Consider the following 21,008-nt stretch of genomic DNA (forward strand, 5'->3'; position numbering starts at 1 on the left):
ATTAAACTTGCATCACGCATATTTGGTTCGGCAATATTTTTATCGAACAACTTTTAGCGATCGGGTTCATCTACTCGTATTCGGTTTTGCCGCTCGACTAGGCCGATTAATACCGAACTGATTATATGTGTAGTGAACCGAACTAATTGAAATCACTATTCACTGTAATCTTTCTTAGGATTTTATATGAATGAAAAAAGTACAAATGAAAACATTTTTTTGATAGCTTAGCTTTACAATGATTTGCACTCTTAAAACGATTTCAAAACACTAGTCCATAACATATTTATAGATCCTCTAACTTAACCTAAAAAAAATATATGGATACAAAAAACGAAAAAATATTACCGGTCGTAATTCGATGCCTTGTCTGATCTCACTGAGCAGATTACTCCTGCCGTCTTCTGCTGCCGCCACCTTGGGAGCGGCTTCCACCGGCTGTAACAATTATACAAACAATTTAAAGTTTTCTCATTAATAATAATCGTGTTGTAAAAAAAAACTACTTTGTTTTCCTTTCAAATCCAGCGTAGAATATTTTTTTTTACCAACCACAATCGATTATAACTAGTTAGAACTTTATTAATTACATCATTCAGGAATGAAATCTAAATATATAACAACAACAAATACCTTCAAAGCCTTGCCGCTACGTATACTCTCCATGAGCTGCGCTCTGGGGTCAAGTCCGGGCGCGGGCGCGGCGTCGAATGCGGGAGGGGCGGGGGGCGCTGCGGGGGCGGGGGGCGGCGCGGGGGGAGCGGGCGGCGGAGGAGGGGGAGGGGGCGCGCCCGCCGGCACCGCGGGCGGCGGGGGAGGCGGCGCCGAGCCGGGCGGGGGCGGCGGCGGGACGGACGGCGGACCCGATGATATCGCTGTGGAGAGAAAACGATATTATAAATATCTCAATAAAATAATTCCTTCTGTGATAAATCCGTGGTAAGATATACAAATAAGGGTCAACTAACTTTGAGAAGCTTGACGACAAGTTTTTGAAACGTACGTAAATGTAGTTTTTGAGAGTGCAATTTAAACTCATTTAGTTATACAAAATATAATACATACGTTGTGCAGGGCGCGGCGGTGCAGTCCGATGCGCGGGGGGCGGGGGCACGGCGCGGGCGGGCGGCGGGGGCGGGGCGCGGGACGCTGGAATACAATAACAACGTTAAACAACTGTTAAACGTGCACGGATTCGTGCACGTTTAACAGATGACGAGTATGTTAGGATGTGTTGCGCTTGTAACTTGTGAGCGAGTCGAGTTTCTCCATAAAGGCCTTTTGTTACATCCATGTGGGTAAAAAATTCTTGCACTGCCTGTTATATCGTTCATTTTACGGTGGGCATATACCCACCATTAAATATATAAATATAAAATTCATACACAAAACTTGAAATGAATGAGCACGTAACAAGTGATGTATACTGACGTGGTGCGGGCGGGTGCGGCGGCGCGGGGCTGCGCGTGGGCACGGGCGGCGCGGGGGCGGCGGGCGCGGCCGTGCTGGGCGCCGGGGGGAGCGCCGGCCGCGGACCTGCTACTGTGGGACACAAAAAATATACATACAGTCAAAATTGTACATTTGCAGTTTCTTGATAGTCTTCTTCTTATCGTATGGTTAGTTGTCAACCTAGTGTCAAAGTTGTTCAAGCCGCCCGAAGGCCTTTGACGTGGCTTAACGACTGTTATTTTAGTAGACAACAACCGGGACCGACTTTTAACGTGCTCTCCGAAGCACGGAGACGCCCAGTTCAAATGCCACTATGCGGTCACCCATCTATGGAATGACCGCTCCAACGGTTGCTTTACCCAAAGATCGTTTACCGACCGGTGAGCGCAACTGGCTATGGGCGCCTCAAATTCTTGATAGTGGAGTCAGGCCTTTGCTTTTTAAACAACTAGTCAACGATTTTAACTTCACTTAAGTTTTGCGTCAAAGTGATGTGAAATAAGATACTTATATGGCCTTCCATAAACACGACGCGACGAACGTAAATATGCGAGATTATCGTTCACTAAGGAAATCTATGACGAGGACATTCTCCTTAATAAATGGTATAAACCACGAAAAAAAAAATATTATAAATAATTTAATTGTACTTACCATTACGTAACTCTTCAGTGACGGCATCAAAGCCGCCGTTCATCTCAATGAACTCGTATATAAACTCGCGCGTCTCCTGGTCCTGCAGCTGCGTGTCCGACACCCCGGCCTTCGTGAAGAACGACCGGAGCTCGTCCGAGTTCGGCGCCTTGTCCAGGTCGAAACCTGACCACAAATGTTATTATTTAAATTTATTGCTAATCAAGCGCAACAGGATAGTTGACTGGATTAACAAAAATTGATTGAACTTGTACCTACTCTTAAAAGGTTAATCTAAATGCTCATGCTAAGTTATTCTCTTTTCGTTAATATTATTGAAATTAATATTATTACAGACTAAAATGTATTAGGTACTCAATTAATACCAACGAAAATACAAACCTGTGACATAACTATATCGTATTTGTATAGTAAAATGTATTTTTAACATTTCATAAACATTTTCTGATTTGACTGGCAGTCAACTTCCCCATTTAAAGGGTCACTCTCAGGTGCTGCACTTTTGCATCGAGAAGAGCGACTTAGTTAAATATTTTTTAATTTTGGCTGTCTCGTAACGTTAAACAAATGTGTCATACAAATAAGGTAAGTTTTATTATGATTTTGTTTTTTACACAACGAACACATTAGTATACGTAGGTTTATTGTACCTTTGTTAGCATCCCAACCGACGTGCGCCACGTGTATGAAGTCTTGTGGACTGCCGATGTCAGCTTTAGTGATTCCACGTTTCTTCGGCTTCTTGTTGTTCTTCAACGTGTGTCCTGAAGTTTATAAATTCATTATAAGCATTCTCTAAAAACATTTGTTCAAGACTTTGTGTATTTAAGATTAATTTAAGTAAAAAAATACTCTTTTGGAATGTGTTTTTGTTATTGGCTGACTTTGCTTTAGTATTTAGTCATAATTATAGTATAAAATGATCGAAGTTATGTGTCTAAAATGTACTGTAATTATCTCTAACTCCAAAACTCTGAACCTTAAGGTACGCTAAAGTATTTCGAGGGACACCGAATCCCTCACTACAATGGCTATTTATAGATACTCACTACCTAGCGTGTTGTTGTTCGCCTTGGGCGGCAGCGGGAGCGGCTGCGGCGGCAGGGCCGGCGGCGGGAGCGGGGCGGGGAGGGGCGCGGGCGCGGGGAGCGGCGCGGGCGCGGGCTCGCGCGGCGGCGGCGGCAGCGCGCCGTTGTGCCGCGCCGCGCCGCCGTAACTGCTGCGCGCCGCGCCCGTCGTGCGCTTGCGACGCTCTGCACATTACATAACACTTATAAGCTATTTATTAAATACCAACTATAAAGACCATTTTTATACTTAGAGGTTTTTGGGATGGAGGGATAAAGGCCACACTTCTGCAAAACCCCGGCATTTTAAAAGCTAGTTTATACCTCCTAGCTACAAAATATAAAGCTACTAGCTGACCCGCGCAACTTCGCTTGCGTCACATAAGAGAGAATGGGTCAAAATTTTTCCCGTTTTTGTAACACTTTTTACTGTTAGGTACTCTGCTCCTATTGGACGTAGCGTGATGATATAAAATATGCTTTTTTTTCACGAAAAATATTCTCAAAATTATTTATATCTCTTGTTATAACGAAGTCGCGCTAAGGCATATCCGCCATTAAAACAGTTGCCATGGTAACGGAATTTTGTTAATTCAATGTCATTATAATATTGATGTTTCGCGACTTCGTTGAATTTTCTGAATTTTCCCGGGAAATGCGTCATTTTCCCGGGGTAAAAAGTAGCCTATGTCCTTTCTCGGGTATCAAAATATCTCCATACCAAATTTCATGCAAATCGGTTCTGTAGTTTAGACGTGATTGAGTAGCAGACAGACAGACAGACAGAGTTACTTTCGCATTTATAATATTAGTATGGATATACTCGATGACCCGTCGATTGAAACTTGTCACGGCGTCATACATATTTCTAATTAAAATATTGTCGCTCCATCACCCATTGTGTTGTCTCAGAAACCCCCCATATTTAACAACGAATACAGCGCGATCGATTTGCATAATTTATTCTGTATTTATGAAATAAAGACATAAACTACTACAAAATACTAATTGCAATCAGAAAGCCAACTTGCGTCTTCGACCCGGCGAGTGCCAAAACGTCAAGCAAACCAACCAAAACAGGTAAGAAATAAACAGTCAAAGAAGTTATCACGGATCGTTGTAAGTAGCGTTCTTTAGTCTCTGCCAACACGCATGGGAAAACTGTGTAAATATTTGTATGGAAGTACATATGTAAGTAATACTTAAACAATGTGATAAGTTATGAAGTGAGAAATCATCAAATACTATTAGAGGTGTCCCAGAGAGGCTAATAGGTAGTTGCACCTTACAAATTAAGCCGTTTTTAATGTGAATGACCCGAGTGAGACCCAGTATTTAAGGTGACTGTTTCATTAATTAGATTAAGAAAAACACTAGGTTTTAAAACGAGTCTAGAATTTTGGATGACTATTCTGTCCTATTCTTTCGTATGGCTTGAGGTAGTCTTATGACCATTCTCAATTAACTATCTTCAGATAGGGATAAGGGTATAATCAGGCTATCATTTTGGAGACCAGACAGCAATGCGAACTACAGTTGAGCAGAAAGGTTTAGAATTTGATTTTTGGCTCTATCATAATTACACAGGCGTTTTGTTGATTTTTGTTTTTCTGTTAGAATATTCTTCGGTAGAGTCTGGGGACATTATCAGAATCCATACTTATTATATTATAAATGCGAGAGTAACTCTGTCTGTCTGTTACTCAATCACGCCTAAACTACTGAACCAATTTGCATGAAATTTGGTATGGAGATATTTTGAAACTCGAGAAGGACTACCATGGGCTACTTGGAAAAATTACGCATTCCCATGGAAAAATTCAGGTGGACGAAGTTGCGGGTAAAAGCTGGTACAGCAATAAGTGAAACTTGAGTGTACCTTTACACCTTTGCCTACTATAAAAGGTAGTATAGAAAAAACTAACAATAAACGTACTTTCTAAAGTAAAATGAAGTGATGACATATACATATAATAATTCAGTGAAATAGATCACAATACGTGTTTGTAGTGGCGATTGTTTGTAAACAACGTTACCACATAGTGCGTTAAGAACATAACTGTCGGTAACAATAACTAAATGAGCTCATCACATAATACTATGAGAATTATTACGAGTGTTATATAAAAACAAACTGGCAATGAAAGTAGTGTAATTTACACAGTCGTGGCAATAGGTATAAGGGAACTTGAATGGAAACGAAGTCTTGAAGATGGGTAGAAGGTAAGGGTAAGGTAATGGTTTATCTCACTTATACAACAAAAAATGCGGAAAAATCGATGATAAAGAATGTTAAGCATATACTGTCAATACAATATTAGTATTAAAAATACGGAAGAAACTGTGTGCCTGACACGTCACGACTAAATGGCTGAACTGATTTACATGTATTTTTTTAACAGCTGTTTTTTTTAAATTGAGCCGCGGTCGAAAGATACTTTTAGAAATGAAGAAGAAATCTATGTCTGTAAAACAGTCGCAGTTGAAATACTAAATTAATTGAAATGAAATTTTGTTAGTGTTATAGTAACCAACCTCTAGTCCTTCGATAGACAACGAAATTTTATTTTTAACATTTATTCTCCACGAGGGGTGGGGAACGGAACGGAAGGGAAACTTAGTATATGATTAGAAAGTCTATAGTAACCTGGCAGCAATCGTCTAAGAACAACCATCGCCCACTTACCCATAGTCACTACTTACCCATAGCAGAAGCGATATCCCTATAATACGAGTGTATCACACAGCGAGTGTCTGTTACACAATCTGACCAGGTCTATTGTGTTCCTCTACACTTACAATACTAAGAAATTGCTAGGTTACTGAAGGAATATGAATAACTATAGGTACTGATAGAATGATAGTTTGTAGGGATGGAAGAATGTATGTTCTTTCCTATTTAGCAAAAAAGGATTCCTAGATTTAAACAGTTTAGTTTACAATTTTATTTAACAAAAATGTCATTTTTATCTAGGGAAATATTAAATTTACAGAAAAGCATGAATTACGTTGCTAGACAAAAATAAGAAGCATATAATATCACATATAGATTTTGTGATGATATTTGTAACTTTTGCGTGAATGGATATTTTAAACCTAAGTAAGTTTTAGTATGTTAGTGCTAAGTAGTCGTTAAAAAATAGACTTCAATTTATAGAATGCAGACTTTAAGAGGTAACTATGAAGGTTTGCATATCAGAGGTCGTCTCTCAAGCCACGGGGATCTCACTCTGACGATTTTGATATATAAACCGCTATCCTTTTCGCACAACAGAACTATATAGTATTATATTACCCTGTCAGACTGCGACGACTAGTCCGATTACAGAAACATTTTTGTTAGACGCCTCAACAAACTCTCAGATAATCTGTCCACGCTGAAAGAAAGAAGTAATATTTTTTTACATACCTTCTCGTCTATTTTTCCTGAGTTCGATCTTCTGAAGAAGAATATCCCTGAGGATGTTCGCTTCACTTTCATTTGCGAAATTGAATGCGGCCATGTACTCCTGAAATAATAAACAACAAAATATCAATAACAACCAATTTGTGCTAATTATAGCGTAGAGTGGTAGTCAACCTAGTTTCAAAGTAGTTCAAGTCGCCCGAAGGCCTTGAATATGGCTGAACGACTATTAACAACTTATAACAAGGGAGACCTCTTAGGCACGGACACTTCAGTTCAAATGCCACTATGAGGCCAAATCTAGTGTCCGCGGCAAGGGCTGCTTAACCTACTGATCATCTACCGATTGGCGAGCGCAACCGGCGATGAGGACGTTATTTGCACTAATGAGAAGATTAAGAGAGCCCTCATTTGTTCTTGGCCCAGTTAGAACATAGGTAACAGCATCTTTTTTTTATAAAAACCACTCTTACACAAAGAATTGCCCTTGTGTCGCGGGACTTCTACAAACATACAAACAACGGACACAAAGTACAATCAGACCCGAAACAACTATTTGTGGATAGCACAAATATTTGTTTCCGAGAGGGTATCGAGCCCACGACTTCCTGAAACACTGGTAGTGGCGTGGCGACCACCTTAACCATTGCGCCGGGAAGGCTGTCGGATTATATGTCATAGGCCGACAAAGTCTTTCAGTTGCTAATCGTTAGGGTGTTTTTTTATGATTCAGATTAGTATCACCGTTGGTGTTGCTGTTACATTAATGTGTAAGTGTTTATTTATAAACGTAAAAAGGTAAATAGGTAGCTATATGAGTCAATACTAATAGCATATTCCGTTTATTGTACAGGAAGCAGGAGTAAGTAAATAATTTGTAGGCACAAAAAAAAGATATTTTTTGATTTTTCAATCAGCTCAAACTATACGATTCTGACAGTCTATCTGATAGAAAAAGAATGAATTACTTAAATAATTCATTTCAGGAGTAGAGTAAGGTAATTTTAAGTACTATTTACCCTTTCGATAGCAATTTACCTAATATTGGAGAAGGTCAAAACTTTTGACCTCCTCCAAACGCTTGTAAAAAGTGCCTTTTGACTCAAAAGGTACTTTTTACGAGCGACAGATCTCTGATGCTTAGAGAGATTGCATTAAGAAAGCATTCCATTAGACCCCACATAGTCTTGTATTTTGATATTTTTGCATTGGTATAATTTAATTAAAATTTTAGAGCAAAGTTTTAACATACATTTCATAATGTATTAATATCGCTATTGTCTTTTTACCTGCTACCCATTTATCGGTTACTATTATAATGACATTCAGATTTTTAATATCGGACACCATTTATACTACAACTCATGTCACTATATTGTATAGTTGAACTAGGTTGATACAATATAAATGTTACTAAGGTAACGAACTATAAAAATTGTTTGGTTGTACTCTGTGTTCGTTGTTTGTATGGGTGTAAAAGTCCCCGCGACACAAGAGCAATTCTTAGTGCGGCAGGTGTCATTAAAAAAAAAATATCCGAGTTACGGAACAGTCACGGTGACAAAAGTTTCTAGTGCGCGCTGGCTCTTAATGTATGAGTATGCGATACTATGCGTGTATGTAGTGTTTGTACGGTAACAAATGTTGTATTAGGTCACCGACTAATACTATGACGTACAAACTTACTATCTAATGATTCGTCATTGCTGTCCAAACTACAACACGGGAAATACTCAGAATCATGTTTACGGGAATATACACAAAGTGTTAGTTCCGGAATTCATCTTCCTTATTAGTTTATTCGTTCCTACAAGAGAGAACAGAAAATCAGGGCATTCGCGGATCTTTCGAGGGCATGTGTTTTCTAGATCGTACTAGCTGGCAGAGGTTTGTCGACATGCCATTACCCTTTATCCCAAAATAAAAAGTAAAAACAAACAATAAAGATGACATGCAATTTTGTCATAATGGCTTTGTTGGGAAAAAGCACATTGCACTCGGAAATCCTGCTCATGATTCAATAAGACAAAATAAATGCTCAATAACTAAACGAATAAGTGGATCTACACTTACGAATTTGGCACTTATTTGTGAGCAATTTTCTATAAAATAATTTCTCTTAGAGTCCCGTACGCGATTCTACTGATCAATATAACATCAATGAAATATAGCAAAAGCAACTCTATTTCAATAGACCTAAAGTATATTCAAGTTATTAGCCGAATTAGCGTGTAGGCCTGTCTTTGCTTATAACATTTTACACCGTACCTATTAATTGTATCCAGATATGGACCATGGCAAAAAACAATAGCCAGCGTGCGTCGCAATGTCGCGTAATGGTAAGGTGATCGTCCTGATAACATTGTGTTCTGATTCGCACATCAACGACATAGACAGCGACCAGATTTAGACCGGTCAGTACTCAGTTCCATGGTACTCCACTATTTTTCAGGGTTAATACCCAACTTTTTACAGTCAAATGTCTAGGTCCTAGGTAATTACTTAGCTTAAAAGATTTTCCAAATTATGATTAGTTAAGCAACACAAGGAAACCCTTAAAGCTGGGAACATTTAAACTATAATCAACATTAAAAGGGTTAATTATAGTCAGAAGTAGGTGAAATTGAGAGTATTTTTTGTGTATTGTTAAGTTCTTTAAGTTGTTCAGATATTTTAGAGTTAAAACAAACGTTTAAAACAGTTTATGGGAGACTTACCTCAGCTTCAAACGTGTGCAAGAACGGTCTCGGGTTCTTGTATTCGATCTGGAGGTAGACTTCTTGCTCCCATATCATAGACTTGCGGTACAGACAGTATATTCTGAAGAAGTATGATCTTTTTGCGTTGTCTTTGATGAGGCAGAGCACCCCTGTGTCTTTCTTCTTCCATTTTGAGTGCGAAGGATCTTCCGTCGTGAATAGTTGGACTACTGCTGTTGCCAGACTCTGTTGAAGAAGTTTGTTATTAGGCTGCGTTTATTTAATGTCCTATTCTTAAACAAGGATCTGTTTTGTATTCAGTATCTTAGTTTCTCGTCGAAATTCCAAGTGTGAGATAATATGACACTTCTTTAGGTAAAAAGAAAAGAGTCTAGACTTTCTGCATCGGTAATTGCAAATAAAACAAGTTCATCAGGATTGTACAGTTTCCATTTTGCGAGGATACCTATATCGGCATTAAAAAGCAAGTAATTTAAGGTCAATATAATAAATATGGCATTCAATCCAATACAATAACATACTTTTCCTATGAAAAGGGTGACAGTGAACCACACAGTGTTCCATATTTGCTTCTTGGTGCAAATTACTTTATGGCTATTGAATAATTTATCGGCTGATTAATAAAAGGTAATATTAATAAATGTCTTTGATGTAATTATCATTGGACCGCGATATTCAGTGACACGAGACGCGATCTAATACCCATAAACAATTACTGGTCAGCTGAACGCGTTCTACAAATAACTGACCTTTTGTACAGTATATCATGCAAATCGAATGTATTATAAACTATATATAAAAATATATTGAACGGTATAATAATCGTATTATGAAAATAACGTTTATATGTTTTGGCGTAGAGGGGAGGCTCATGGAACTACAGGCACAATTTCAAACATAGTTTTTTTTTGTTTCGAAAAACAGTTTTAACATCACGAGAAAGCTGTTAACGCGTACGAAATCGTAGGTACAGGTCTAAAATGACAAGGATTATTCATTTTCTTATAAAAGCTAGGTGAAGTTATATCTCGATATCGTTATTGTGAGTGTGCACGTAGCGTGCGTATTTTGATACCGAGCGTATACGCACGTGTAAGCGTGTTTACTCGACCATGAAACAAATAAAACAAGTGGTAAGATCCAACAGGTCTTAGCTGATAATAGTCAAGGTGTTCTATGTGACGCCAGAAAAGCAGAAGACTGATTTCGTCGATGTGCACGGTTATCTGTCAAGTGTTATAAAGAAATCCAGAGGAACCAGATACTATGTTCCCTCTTGAGAGTAGCACCCATATTGCGCCTTTTATGCGTGTTCGTCAACAGACCTAACTACTTAGAGTTAAACCCGACGTACTCCCATATCGTCTCAAAAAGTCTCGTTGCGTCACTCTGCGACAATTGCACGTTTTCGTACGCTCCGTTTTTATGTGTTCTAATTCGTGGTAAAATACTATAATTGGTGTCTAATTAACACTCCTGCATAGTGAATGTGTCTATTACTAGTGAAATTGAACTCTGGGTGCCATTGAAAGTCAATAGTTTTGGTGTATACACAGTTTTAACCACAGTAAAATTTTGGTTGTGACTGCATTGGGCTCTGCATTTAGCCGGTCATAGTGCATTGCGTTGCCATCTCGCTCACTCCTGCGCATACGGCTCCTTGCATCTCGTTCTCGCACGCTTTGCACACAACAACAGCTGACCGCTCACTGCCCGCCATTTTGCATGTTTACTCACTCGCAGTTTGGATTTTGAAGATCTTCAAATTCTTTTGAAATACCTAGTGCAAAATTATACATATTACCTACGTACATAACGTATAATGGCCTCCGCTTCCAAAACATCTACTCGTAAAACGAACATCCCCACCGATGCTAAAGAGAATGAAACTAACGTTACACTTCGAAAAAGACAAACAGGTAACTCGTCTAGTCAATATGTTACCGAAGAATGTCTTATGTCTATGCAGCAACAGATCACTGACGCTATTATATCTTCTATGAAAACAACAATCAGTGATTTAATTACGCACGAACTTAAATCTCTTCATCAACAAGTTTCTTCACTTCAAGAGTCTATGACTTGGTTTAATAAGACATATGAAGACGTTAAATTAACCATCACTTCTCAAAGTAGCAAAATCTCGTCACTGGAAGCCGAATGTAAGAGTCTGAAATCTGAGACTACAGAATTGAATAAACAATTGAAAAACATGATTGAGGACAACCATAGGAAGGACCAGTGGGTTCGCCGTTCCAATATTGAGATCGTGGGCATCCCCGAAAGTAAGGATGAAAATCTTCTCGAGATTATCAGCAAACTGGCGCGGTTATGTAACATTGAGATTAACCCTTCTACGGATATAGATTTCGTTACGCGTGTCGCGGTTAAGTCGCCAAATGATCACAAGAAACCAAAACCGATTATCGTGAAATTTCAAGCCAGATATAAAAAGGACGATTTCCTGTCGTCTTTGCGTAAGAAAAAAGATCTCAACACGCTGGAGCTGGGGTATAAGACTGGTAACAGAATATTTGCAAACGACCACTTAACAAGTCATAACAAATATCTGCTGCGTCGTGCTAAAGAGTTGGCTCGTGAGAAAAACTACTCAATGTGCTGGGTTCGTAACTGTTCCATCATGGTACGTCGAAAGCCTGATTCACCTATTATTTATATAAATACTGAAGAATGTTTAAAAAAAATCAAATAGGGGTTTGTACTTATTCGTCTCGTCCGTTTGATACTATTAACTTTTACTTACTATTTTTTATAATATTCTCGGAGCGAGAGATTTTCTGTTACGTTTCTATTTTTATTTTATTCTGTATAAAATTTATAAAATGTTACAAGTTTTATAACAGCATTACATTACATATTTTCTTTATTTTGTCGATGTCGAGAGTAGTTATTCCGTACTGTAATTTGTTAACAAATCATTTGACTATATTTGCTTATTACAATTTTGCTTATTGTAGCAGTTGGTTTCGCTTAAATTATAAAATTACACATCAAAGTACAGCGTTTGAGATAACAATTTTACTTTACGTTAAGTTGTTTAAAATCATCAATTATTATTTGTTAATTTTAGTTCCTAACTGTAAATCTGGTAAGCTTACATATCCTTTTATGCTTGCTAGAAAATATAATAAGATTTATTCACTTATTTTTTACATTACTTATGGATATTAAAATCTACTACCAAAACGTTCGTGGATTACGAACAAAAACACACGATTTTCTCAATAATGTGCAGTTAAATGACTATGACATTATTTGTTTAACTGAAACATGGTTACTGCCGGGTTTCTTTAATAGTGAGTTGTTTGACTCGAGATATGAGGTGTACCGCGCTGACCGCGCGGGCGGCGGCCGCGGCGGCGGCGTGCTAGTGGCGGTGCGCCGCGCGCTGTGTGTGGATGAGCGAGACGCGGCCGCGGCGCCGCCCGCGCTGCCCGGTGCTGAATGCGTGCACGTTAGCATCGTCCTGACCAAAATGCCGACGTTAAAATATCTCAGGGTATTCTGTGCTTATTTTCCACATAGTGTTGAACAACAAAATAGCCAATTGGCGTTATTTGAGCACATATCTAATATAGTTTTAAATAAAACAACTGACTATTGTATGTTGCTGGGTGATTTTAATATTAGTAATGGACATTGGTCAGACAGTCATGATGGTTCCAATAGCTTAACGCTTATAAATCCTAATTTTAGTAATCTTGAGTATAATTTAAATTCATTTTTATGTTTCACTGGTTTACAACAGTTTAACGGTATTCTCAATAATAATAACAGACTTTTAGACCTAATTATTTCCAGTTTCTCGTGTAATGTTCAACGTTGTTCGAACCCGTTGACAGGTGAAGATATACAACATCATCCCGCTTTGAATATTAATTGTACGGTGAATAGCGAGACCCTGTGCCTGCCCCCTGCACCTCGCTTTATTCGTAGATTTCATAGTGCTGATTATGACTCTATAAATACTGTTTTATCAAATGTTGATTGGCACAACGAATTAGACTTGCCAGACATTACAAAATCAGTTGACACATTTTACAGCATTATTAATTCAGTAATAGAACAGTATGTTCCTTCAAAGCTCATTTCCTCCACTAAACGTTTTCCTTCTTGGTATTCTAAAGGACTTATTCAAATTATCAAGCAAAAACTAAAAGCCCATAAGAAATGGAAGATTTATGGCCACCAGGCTGACTACGACCATTTTTCCGAACTTCGTGCTCTACAAAAAGACGTTCAAACTACGTGCTATAATCAATTTATTGAGAGCTCAGAACATAGAATAAGTACTCACTCAAAATACTTCTGGTCTTACATTAAATCTAAAATGAAATCAAGTGAATTCCCGAGTTCTGTATATCTCTCTGATGTCAACGCCACTGATGGTGCTGGTATTGCAGAACTTTTTAATACCTATTTTACCTCTGTCTTTGAACCTTCGAATGATATGGCCATTAACTTTTCCTCTAGTAATAGTTATCAATTAGTCGACATAGCTTCAGTTAATATTACAGTTCAACTTACTGAGACATATTTAAAAAAACTTGACTGCTCGAAAGGACCTGGGCCTGACGGTATACCGCCCATCTTTCTACGAAGTTGTCATAAAGTGTTAGCTCTTCCGTTATCAATTATCTTTAACCAATCTTTAACACAAGGAGTAATGCCTATCCGTTGGAAAAAGAGTCACGTAGTACCTATACTTAAAGGAGGTGATAGGTGTGACGTCACAAACTACCGTGGTATATCTAAGCTGTCTCTCATTCCTAAACTTTTAGAAAAGATTGTTTATGATTCAGTTTATCCTAAAGTTAGACAATTTATTATTCCAAATCAACATGGTTTTGTTTCTAATAGGTCTACTGAGACTAATTTATGTGAATTAGTCGATCTCGTTACTAAAACAATGGATGAAGGTTATCAGGTTGACGTCGTATATACGGATTATTCCAAAGCGTTCGATAAAATTTCCCATTCTATTCTCATAACCAAGTTAGCTAATATTGGTATTCATGGAGACCTTCTGAGGTGGCTTCAATCTTACCTTAGAAATAGAACACAGGCAGTCACTGTTAAAGGTTATACGTCCACTTTTGCTCCCGTCACTTCCGGTGTGCCTCAGGGCTCACATCTTGGGCCACTTTTATTCAATATTTTTATTAATGATGTTATTCATGTCATTAAAAGTTCTGGTTGCCTACTCTATGCCGATGACACTAAAATTTTCAGGAAAATAACTGACATCTCTGACTCTCTAGTTCTCCAAGACGATTTGTATAGTCTCGGTAATTATTGCAAATTAAATGGTCTAGTTATGAATACTAATAAATGTTATATAATCAGTTTTACAAGAAAAAAGAACCCCATAATTTTTAACTATAAACTTTTTGACACTAATCTTAAACGAATCAATGAGGTAAGAGACCTTGGTGTGATCCTCGATAGTGAACTAACTTTTAGATCTCATTATAATCATATTATTACTAAATCTTACAAAATGTTAGGATTTATTCTTAGACAAGGTAAAGAGTTTAAAAAGAAACATACATACATGATACTATACAATAGTTATTTAAGATCACACCTTGAATATGCATCTACCGTCTGGAATCCACATTTCAATGTTCATATCGATGGAATTGAGTGTATACAGAATAAATTTGTTAAACATCTGGAATATAGAAACTGCAATGATCCTAATTTTAACTTTCATTCCAATAATTTAATTTCACTACAACGTCGCCGTCTACACAATGACATAACTCTCCTATACAAAGTTTTAAACAACTTAACTGAATCCTCTTATCTTTTATTTAACATAGGTTTACGTTGTAGGCGACCAACTTCACGCTGTACTTCAGTTTTAGACGTTCCTTTTGCAAGAACCTCATATGGTAAAAATAGATTTATTATAAGAGCATGCAGCTGCTATAATAATAAGTTTAATAATATTGACATATTTCATGAAACTTTTTCTAAATTCAAATCTCTTTTACGTACCAGTGCGGAATAACTTCTATACAAGTATTGACACAATCATGTATCTAGAATAACTGTGAGATGATGTTTGTTATGTTTGCAACTTACTCTCGCATTTTTTTTGTTTAACTTAGTTTAACATTCGTTTTGTTAACTTTTTGTCGCTGAGTGCAATTCATTGTTTGAAGCTTCATTGGTGACAGTGTTAAAAATTTAATGTTTTTATTACATAATGTTATAATACTGTTTGCTTCGTTCACCACAATAAAATAAAATAAAAAATAAAAAATATCCATTCTGTGTGTATTACACACGAATATAATATACATTTTAAGTTTTCTGATAATATTTTTCTTTTCGTTTAATTCGATTCGAATACGAGGCCGCTTATGTGGGAGTCTATCTTTATACTCATTACTTTTCTATACTTTATCTTGTAAATAATTTTGTGTTTCTACAAATTCACTGTAAAACAGATGTAGTCAGCAGTGTTTAGTGTTCTGACTCATTGTTCCACATTTCTAAAGAGGTTTTGTTTTACTCGGCTTCTATTTGTTAGAGAACGTGATTTGTATATGTGATTGAAAACTTATTCAGTGTAGAAAGTTGAATGCGGCGGACTGAAGGGTTTGTTGTATTTACTTTGCGTCACTTGTTCAGAAACGATGAATAGATTGTTTGGCTGTAAGAGCGTTTACACACTGGCCGTACTTAACATTAAAAATATAATAAAGCAATGGGAATGTAGGACGAAGGTATATGATCTATAGCAGAATCCTTACCAGAACATCCTACTCAATAGAAGATTTGTAAAGGCTAACGACTCCTTACACCCGGTGAGTAAGTACGCGAAATAGACCAAAGAGAAAAAGTTGGTCGAGACTAAAGTTAACGTATTAACTCGAAGAAGACTATGCTTAGCCTATCTGGTAGTACGTTGATATTAACCAGTCAGGAAGGTTGTACATGATCGTTGAGTTAGTGTACGAAAATGTGGTTAACGTATCGTAAATAAGACCTGTGTAAGCGCTCTAAAGAAACAGTTTACCGCTACTAAGTTTGAACTTCATAAATAGCCGAAACGATCGCACCTTAGCATAGTGCATACCCAGACTGGCAAACCTGTTGCATAATTTATGTTTTATGTAAAACCTCCACAACGCTGCGAGTATACATAATAGTTTATTATTGTTGAAAAACATACGTTATGATGTCATTCCTCGTTATCATTCTTCGCTTAATACAAGACGACAGATTTGACGGTTTTACTTGTTTTGTCTATAAAACTAATGTGTGACCTTAAATAAATATTATGTATAATCCTATTGTTTGTCAACACGATTTCTGGAAATATGCTTTTACAATTGCGCGAAAAACATGATTCACGTTTAAAGAAAGTTTGAGCATATTTTTTGACCGCAAACCTCTTTTGCGTAAGTGTTACGCAAGACTGTTGTTACATATTGGGTTTATGATTTCAGGTCATACAATAAATTCAGTCAGTTTGCCACGGCTGTTTGAACTGCTTGAGATTTTCAGGTATACTGTACACGCTAGTTTACTGCGTCCCCGACTCTTGCACCAAGTCGTTGCGAAGAAGACGAGAAGAAGAAACAAGAAATATACATGCATACATAATATCACGTCTCCTTCCCATAAGGATAGGCAGACACCAAAGAACGCCACTTGGTACGATCCTTACAAACTTCCCTTGCCTTATTCACATATGTACATACTTCTTGTCATACAGGAAAGGAAACGTAGAAGAGTAACTATGCGCTTAATAGGGATCTAACAACGACAGCGTTCTTTCATTCCGTCACAAACACTCTTCTCTTACGCCTCTTGATTAGTTTAATCGTTGACTTTTAAAGGTTTGCACTGTTACAAATGCAAGGTACCAATGTTACGTATTGCAATGTAATTGTAACGGTAACTGGACATACTAGTATTCAAATTCGGTCTACACAGGAACTGAGCTCACGCGTAGGAGGATATGTATTATCCATACGGACATAATGTCATCGGGAAGGCTACGATCATGGACACTGTTTTGAAATCGTTCCCATTTTTTTGTCGTGAATGTAAGTACGGCGTAAGTAGTTCAACGATAATGTAGTTTTATGTCCTTTTTCCACTACGGATGTATGTAATAACTTCTATACAAAATGTGTCTTTTAAACTCAGAAGAATAAAAGCTTATGCGATCTTGTTTAATGAGTTACTTACGACATTAAGGTACTGGAAGTGCCTTGTAAATACGATTAAACATATCCTAAGTAAACTTTCTTGTATCAAGTGCGCATGTCTTTATACGGCGTGTAAAACAAACTTTCGCTCTATAAAGCGTTTATAGAGTGAAATTATATTGGCCATGTACTTTCTATGCTAGTTAATCAGTTAAATTGTTGCTGTTTGTCGGGAACTAAACGTTTATGGGTACCCTCGGAGCGACGGAGCACGTACTGTTTCACGAGTTTCGACGCACGGTAATCATATGGATTTGAACAATTTATTTCGTCGATATGCATGAAGATAACGTGTAAACGTTTCGTAGTATTTTTTATAGCAGTTGTGATAAGTTAAGGATGATAAATAATGGTATTTAACCTGAAGGCCCGCTGTTGGGCACGAGTCTCCTTCCAAAGTGAGAGGAGAAGGATTTACAACCTCCTCTCGGTCATGTTTTACCTGTGTATTCGCCCAAAAATAAATGCTGTAACCGCCACTGGCTTGGCTTAAAATATACACAAATCAGTAGCAATAAGTGTATAAAAATATCTCAAAGCACCAATATTACGCGGGCAATCTCTATCGGGATTCGGCACTTGTTATTCGATTTTAATTAAATTAATGGTCAAAATACTTCTAATTTCGTTTTGATTAGTAAATCGATCATCGCCTCATTAAAAAACTAGACAGTCGATAAAATTGCCACATTAAATAACAATCAGTAACTTCTTGTTGACATTTGATTTCCTCAAATATTCAAATGTTTTTAAAAAACATTAAATGTTTTATCAAAAGGCCTTGAACTCGTAAGATTTTTTACTTTTGATTTGTTAATACAATATGTAAAAACTTCTACAAATATCTAGATTTCACTTTCGCGTTTTTAGTTACTTGATTAAATTCTTAAGGAACTTATAAAAAGCTTACATTTCACAACTTGTGGCTTGCTGATAGTTTATTATTTGAAGCTGATAGTTATTTGTGGTGCGTAAATGGAATTAATATTTAAGTAAATTAATACAGCTACTAAAATCAATTGGACTGAGTGAATTAATATAAATAAACAAATAATATTAGAATAGATAAAAAAATATTATTTGCATTGCATTTAACATTGATATACCAAGTCAGGTAAAAAGTAAATAATAATTAAAGATTGTCTTAATTTTTGTAAGAAAAATCAGATATCAGTCAAATTACGCAGAAACCAATTACAGGAATTGCAATTCACAGCAAAAACACTTAATTTTTTGTGCAAAAATGTTAGTATGGAATGCATAGTGATATTTTGATAAAGATCATTTGTCTAGAAATGTTTCAGTATAGATAAACTGAAGTAAAACAATAAAGCGACACTTGAGTGAACAGGGTCAGGCAGATATAGTTGTTATCAGAAAATTCAATAAAATTCCTACACATGACATTTTATCACATATATCGATGAGACGGAGACATGACTCATGATTTCTGACATTTTATATGACAACATAAACAATAGTCATGGCATTAGTCATATTATTTAAATTAACACAATTTGTAGTAGTGATATAGTATACCTAGTAGTACGTAGGTTGACTTTAGTAAGACAATATTCAGTAGTGTTAGTTTAAAACATGGAAATTATGATGAATAACGGGGTAATTTAACAAACACCAACTAATTTTTGACACACAATTATGCGTAATTGATTTTCTGAATGAAAATAATTTGCTTATATACAGGTCAATGGGTTATGTTCAGACAAATGCCAAAGTAACAAATTAAAATAAATAAATAATTTAACTACTCGGTAACTACATAGTGGAAGCCCTGAAGCCAGCATATATTTTATAAAACTATAAATTAACAACATCCATGTGGTTTCTTTAATTATTTATCAAAAACAACATAAAGGTCAGTTTTCAACTATAAGGAAACATACATAACACATTATTACATGTATAATTGTGTCTCTTTTCCTTTAACATTAATTGTACTAAAGCGGGTCCCGTGATAAAGGGGCATTCCATATACCAACTATTGTATGCTGTAAGGAATTTATTTTTAGTATATTTGATGTCAATTGTGCAAGGCTTAGACTGCATATGGTTTATATTTGATAGTGTGAATTATTATTGATGACATTACGCTGTGTATTTTCATTAATGAAAGGTGTATTGATTTTTGTAAATCAATATTATAATTTGTTTCTAAATTTTTGTTAGCTATAAATTACATATTCTGCTGTAGTATGAACTGTGATAGCCTTTATACATCAGTCCTTGATGGTCATGGTTGTTAATAAATACAAATTAATTTCTTTCTTTAATTTATTTTTCATAAATGTCAGGATATTGACACAATTTTCCTATTACTACTTTTCTCCTTTTATAGGTATAGAAGTATTTTTGTAGTAAATGTAAGTTTATTAAAGTAATTTCAATGAATTGAGCCTACTTTACAATAGTTTCTAGGTACCATATGTTGTAATCATAGATAACAATTATGAATGGTTCTCAAGTTATGTAAACAATACACTATTGTCTTATGCCATCAGCCTTGGCACCAGTCAAATTAAAACCTAACATTATAAGACATAACATCAACAAAAACAATGATTTATTCTCAATGTTACAATAGAAACTCATTTGTTTATATTAATTGATTCATATGTTTATGATAAAATAAAATATGTTTATAAACTGGCACATTTTATTCATTCGGAGGCAATGATGAAATAAACCAGAAATGGCAACAGTTAGGAAACACAATTTTTGACATGCAATATATAAATATTGCGTGTGGGATACAATAAAATGAGAGAATAATGTCAACAGGTAGTTTAATGAAGCAATTTTTGTCTAAATATTGACCTCAAGCAAATATTTGTCAGGCATATGTATGAAAGTTTGTAACAAACCAAAAATATCGAGCGCTATCAGTCGATAATCCACAGATATGGACAGAGATACGTAATCTAAGGGCAATCTGAATCACGCGGATCAGTAATGTGAATTCATGTATGCAACTCACCTGGCATTTCGGTCCAATTAAACTGAACACCTGTTCGTTCTCCTCCGGAGACAACAAGCTGCTCGACCTGTTCTCTCCCCTTGGCATCCTGTACACTAAATTAACAAAACACACTAAAAATTACTATATACATGCGAGGACCGATGTGTCAATCGTCGCGACTTTCAAACATTTTAAAGCCAAATAACGACTAGTTATTTGGCGCACACACTTGTTTGTTGACGAAAATAAGAGCATTTCTCAAAGTCCAGAAATGATCATTTCACTGTTTAAACATATAAACTCGAAAAAATCGTAATGTTCCAATTCACTTTCTCTCTCGACATCCGTCCGTGAATAAATTCTGACACAAATGTTGCCACTCTTGCCAGCCTCATACTTAAAATATGAATGTAAAAAAATAACTCTAATATATTAAAATAAATTAAAATCGAACTGACAATCAATCAAGATTGATTTGAT

The 21,008-nt window shown here is 36.4% G+C and overlaps 1 protein-coding gene across 2 annotated transcripts in view; it reads right to left on the bottom strand.

Annotated features, from left to right (window-relative positions):
* The window catches only part of LOC142979377 (actin nucleation-promoting factor WAS-like), a 27,472-nt gene extending 6,464 nt beyond the window's left edge, over positions 1-21,008 (bottom strand). The window contains exons 1-10 of one of the 2 annotated variants that reach the window (XM_076124258.1): positions 20,547-21,008; positions 9,297-9,524; positions 6,583-6,682; positions 3,159-3,359; positions 2,757-2,870; positions 2,107-2,271; positions 1,432-1,542; positions 1,066-1,149; positions 634-875; positions 349-438 (exon numbers count right to left, since the gene is read on the bottom strand). In XM_076124258.1, the coding sequence (XP_075980373.1) occupies positions 349-438; positions 634-875; positions 1,066-1,149; positions 1,432-1,542; positions 2,107-2,271; positions 2,757-2,870; positions 3,159-3,359; positions 6,583-6,682; positions 9,297-9,524; positions 20,547-20,633 (1,422 nt within the window). In that variant the 5' untranslated portion in view covers positions 20,634-21,008. Of the gene's footprint in view, positions 1-348; positions 439-633; positions 876-1,065; positions 1,150-1,431; positions 1,543-2,106; positions 2,272-2,756; positions 2,871-3,155; positions 3,360-6,582; positions 6,683-9,296; positions 9,525-20,546 lie in introns of both variants that reach the window. The other variant, XM_076124249.1, reaches the window with a different exon arrangement.

This window comes from Anticarsia gemmatalis, chromosome 2 (genome assembly GCF_050436995.1).
Source record: "Anticarsia gemmatalis isolate Benzon Research Colony breed Stoneville strain chromosome 2, ilAntGemm2 primary, whole genome shotgun sequence".
NCBI classification, from domain to species: Eukaryota; Metazoa; Arthropoda; class Insecta; order Lepidoptera; family Erebidae; genus Anticarsia; species Anticarsia gemmatalis.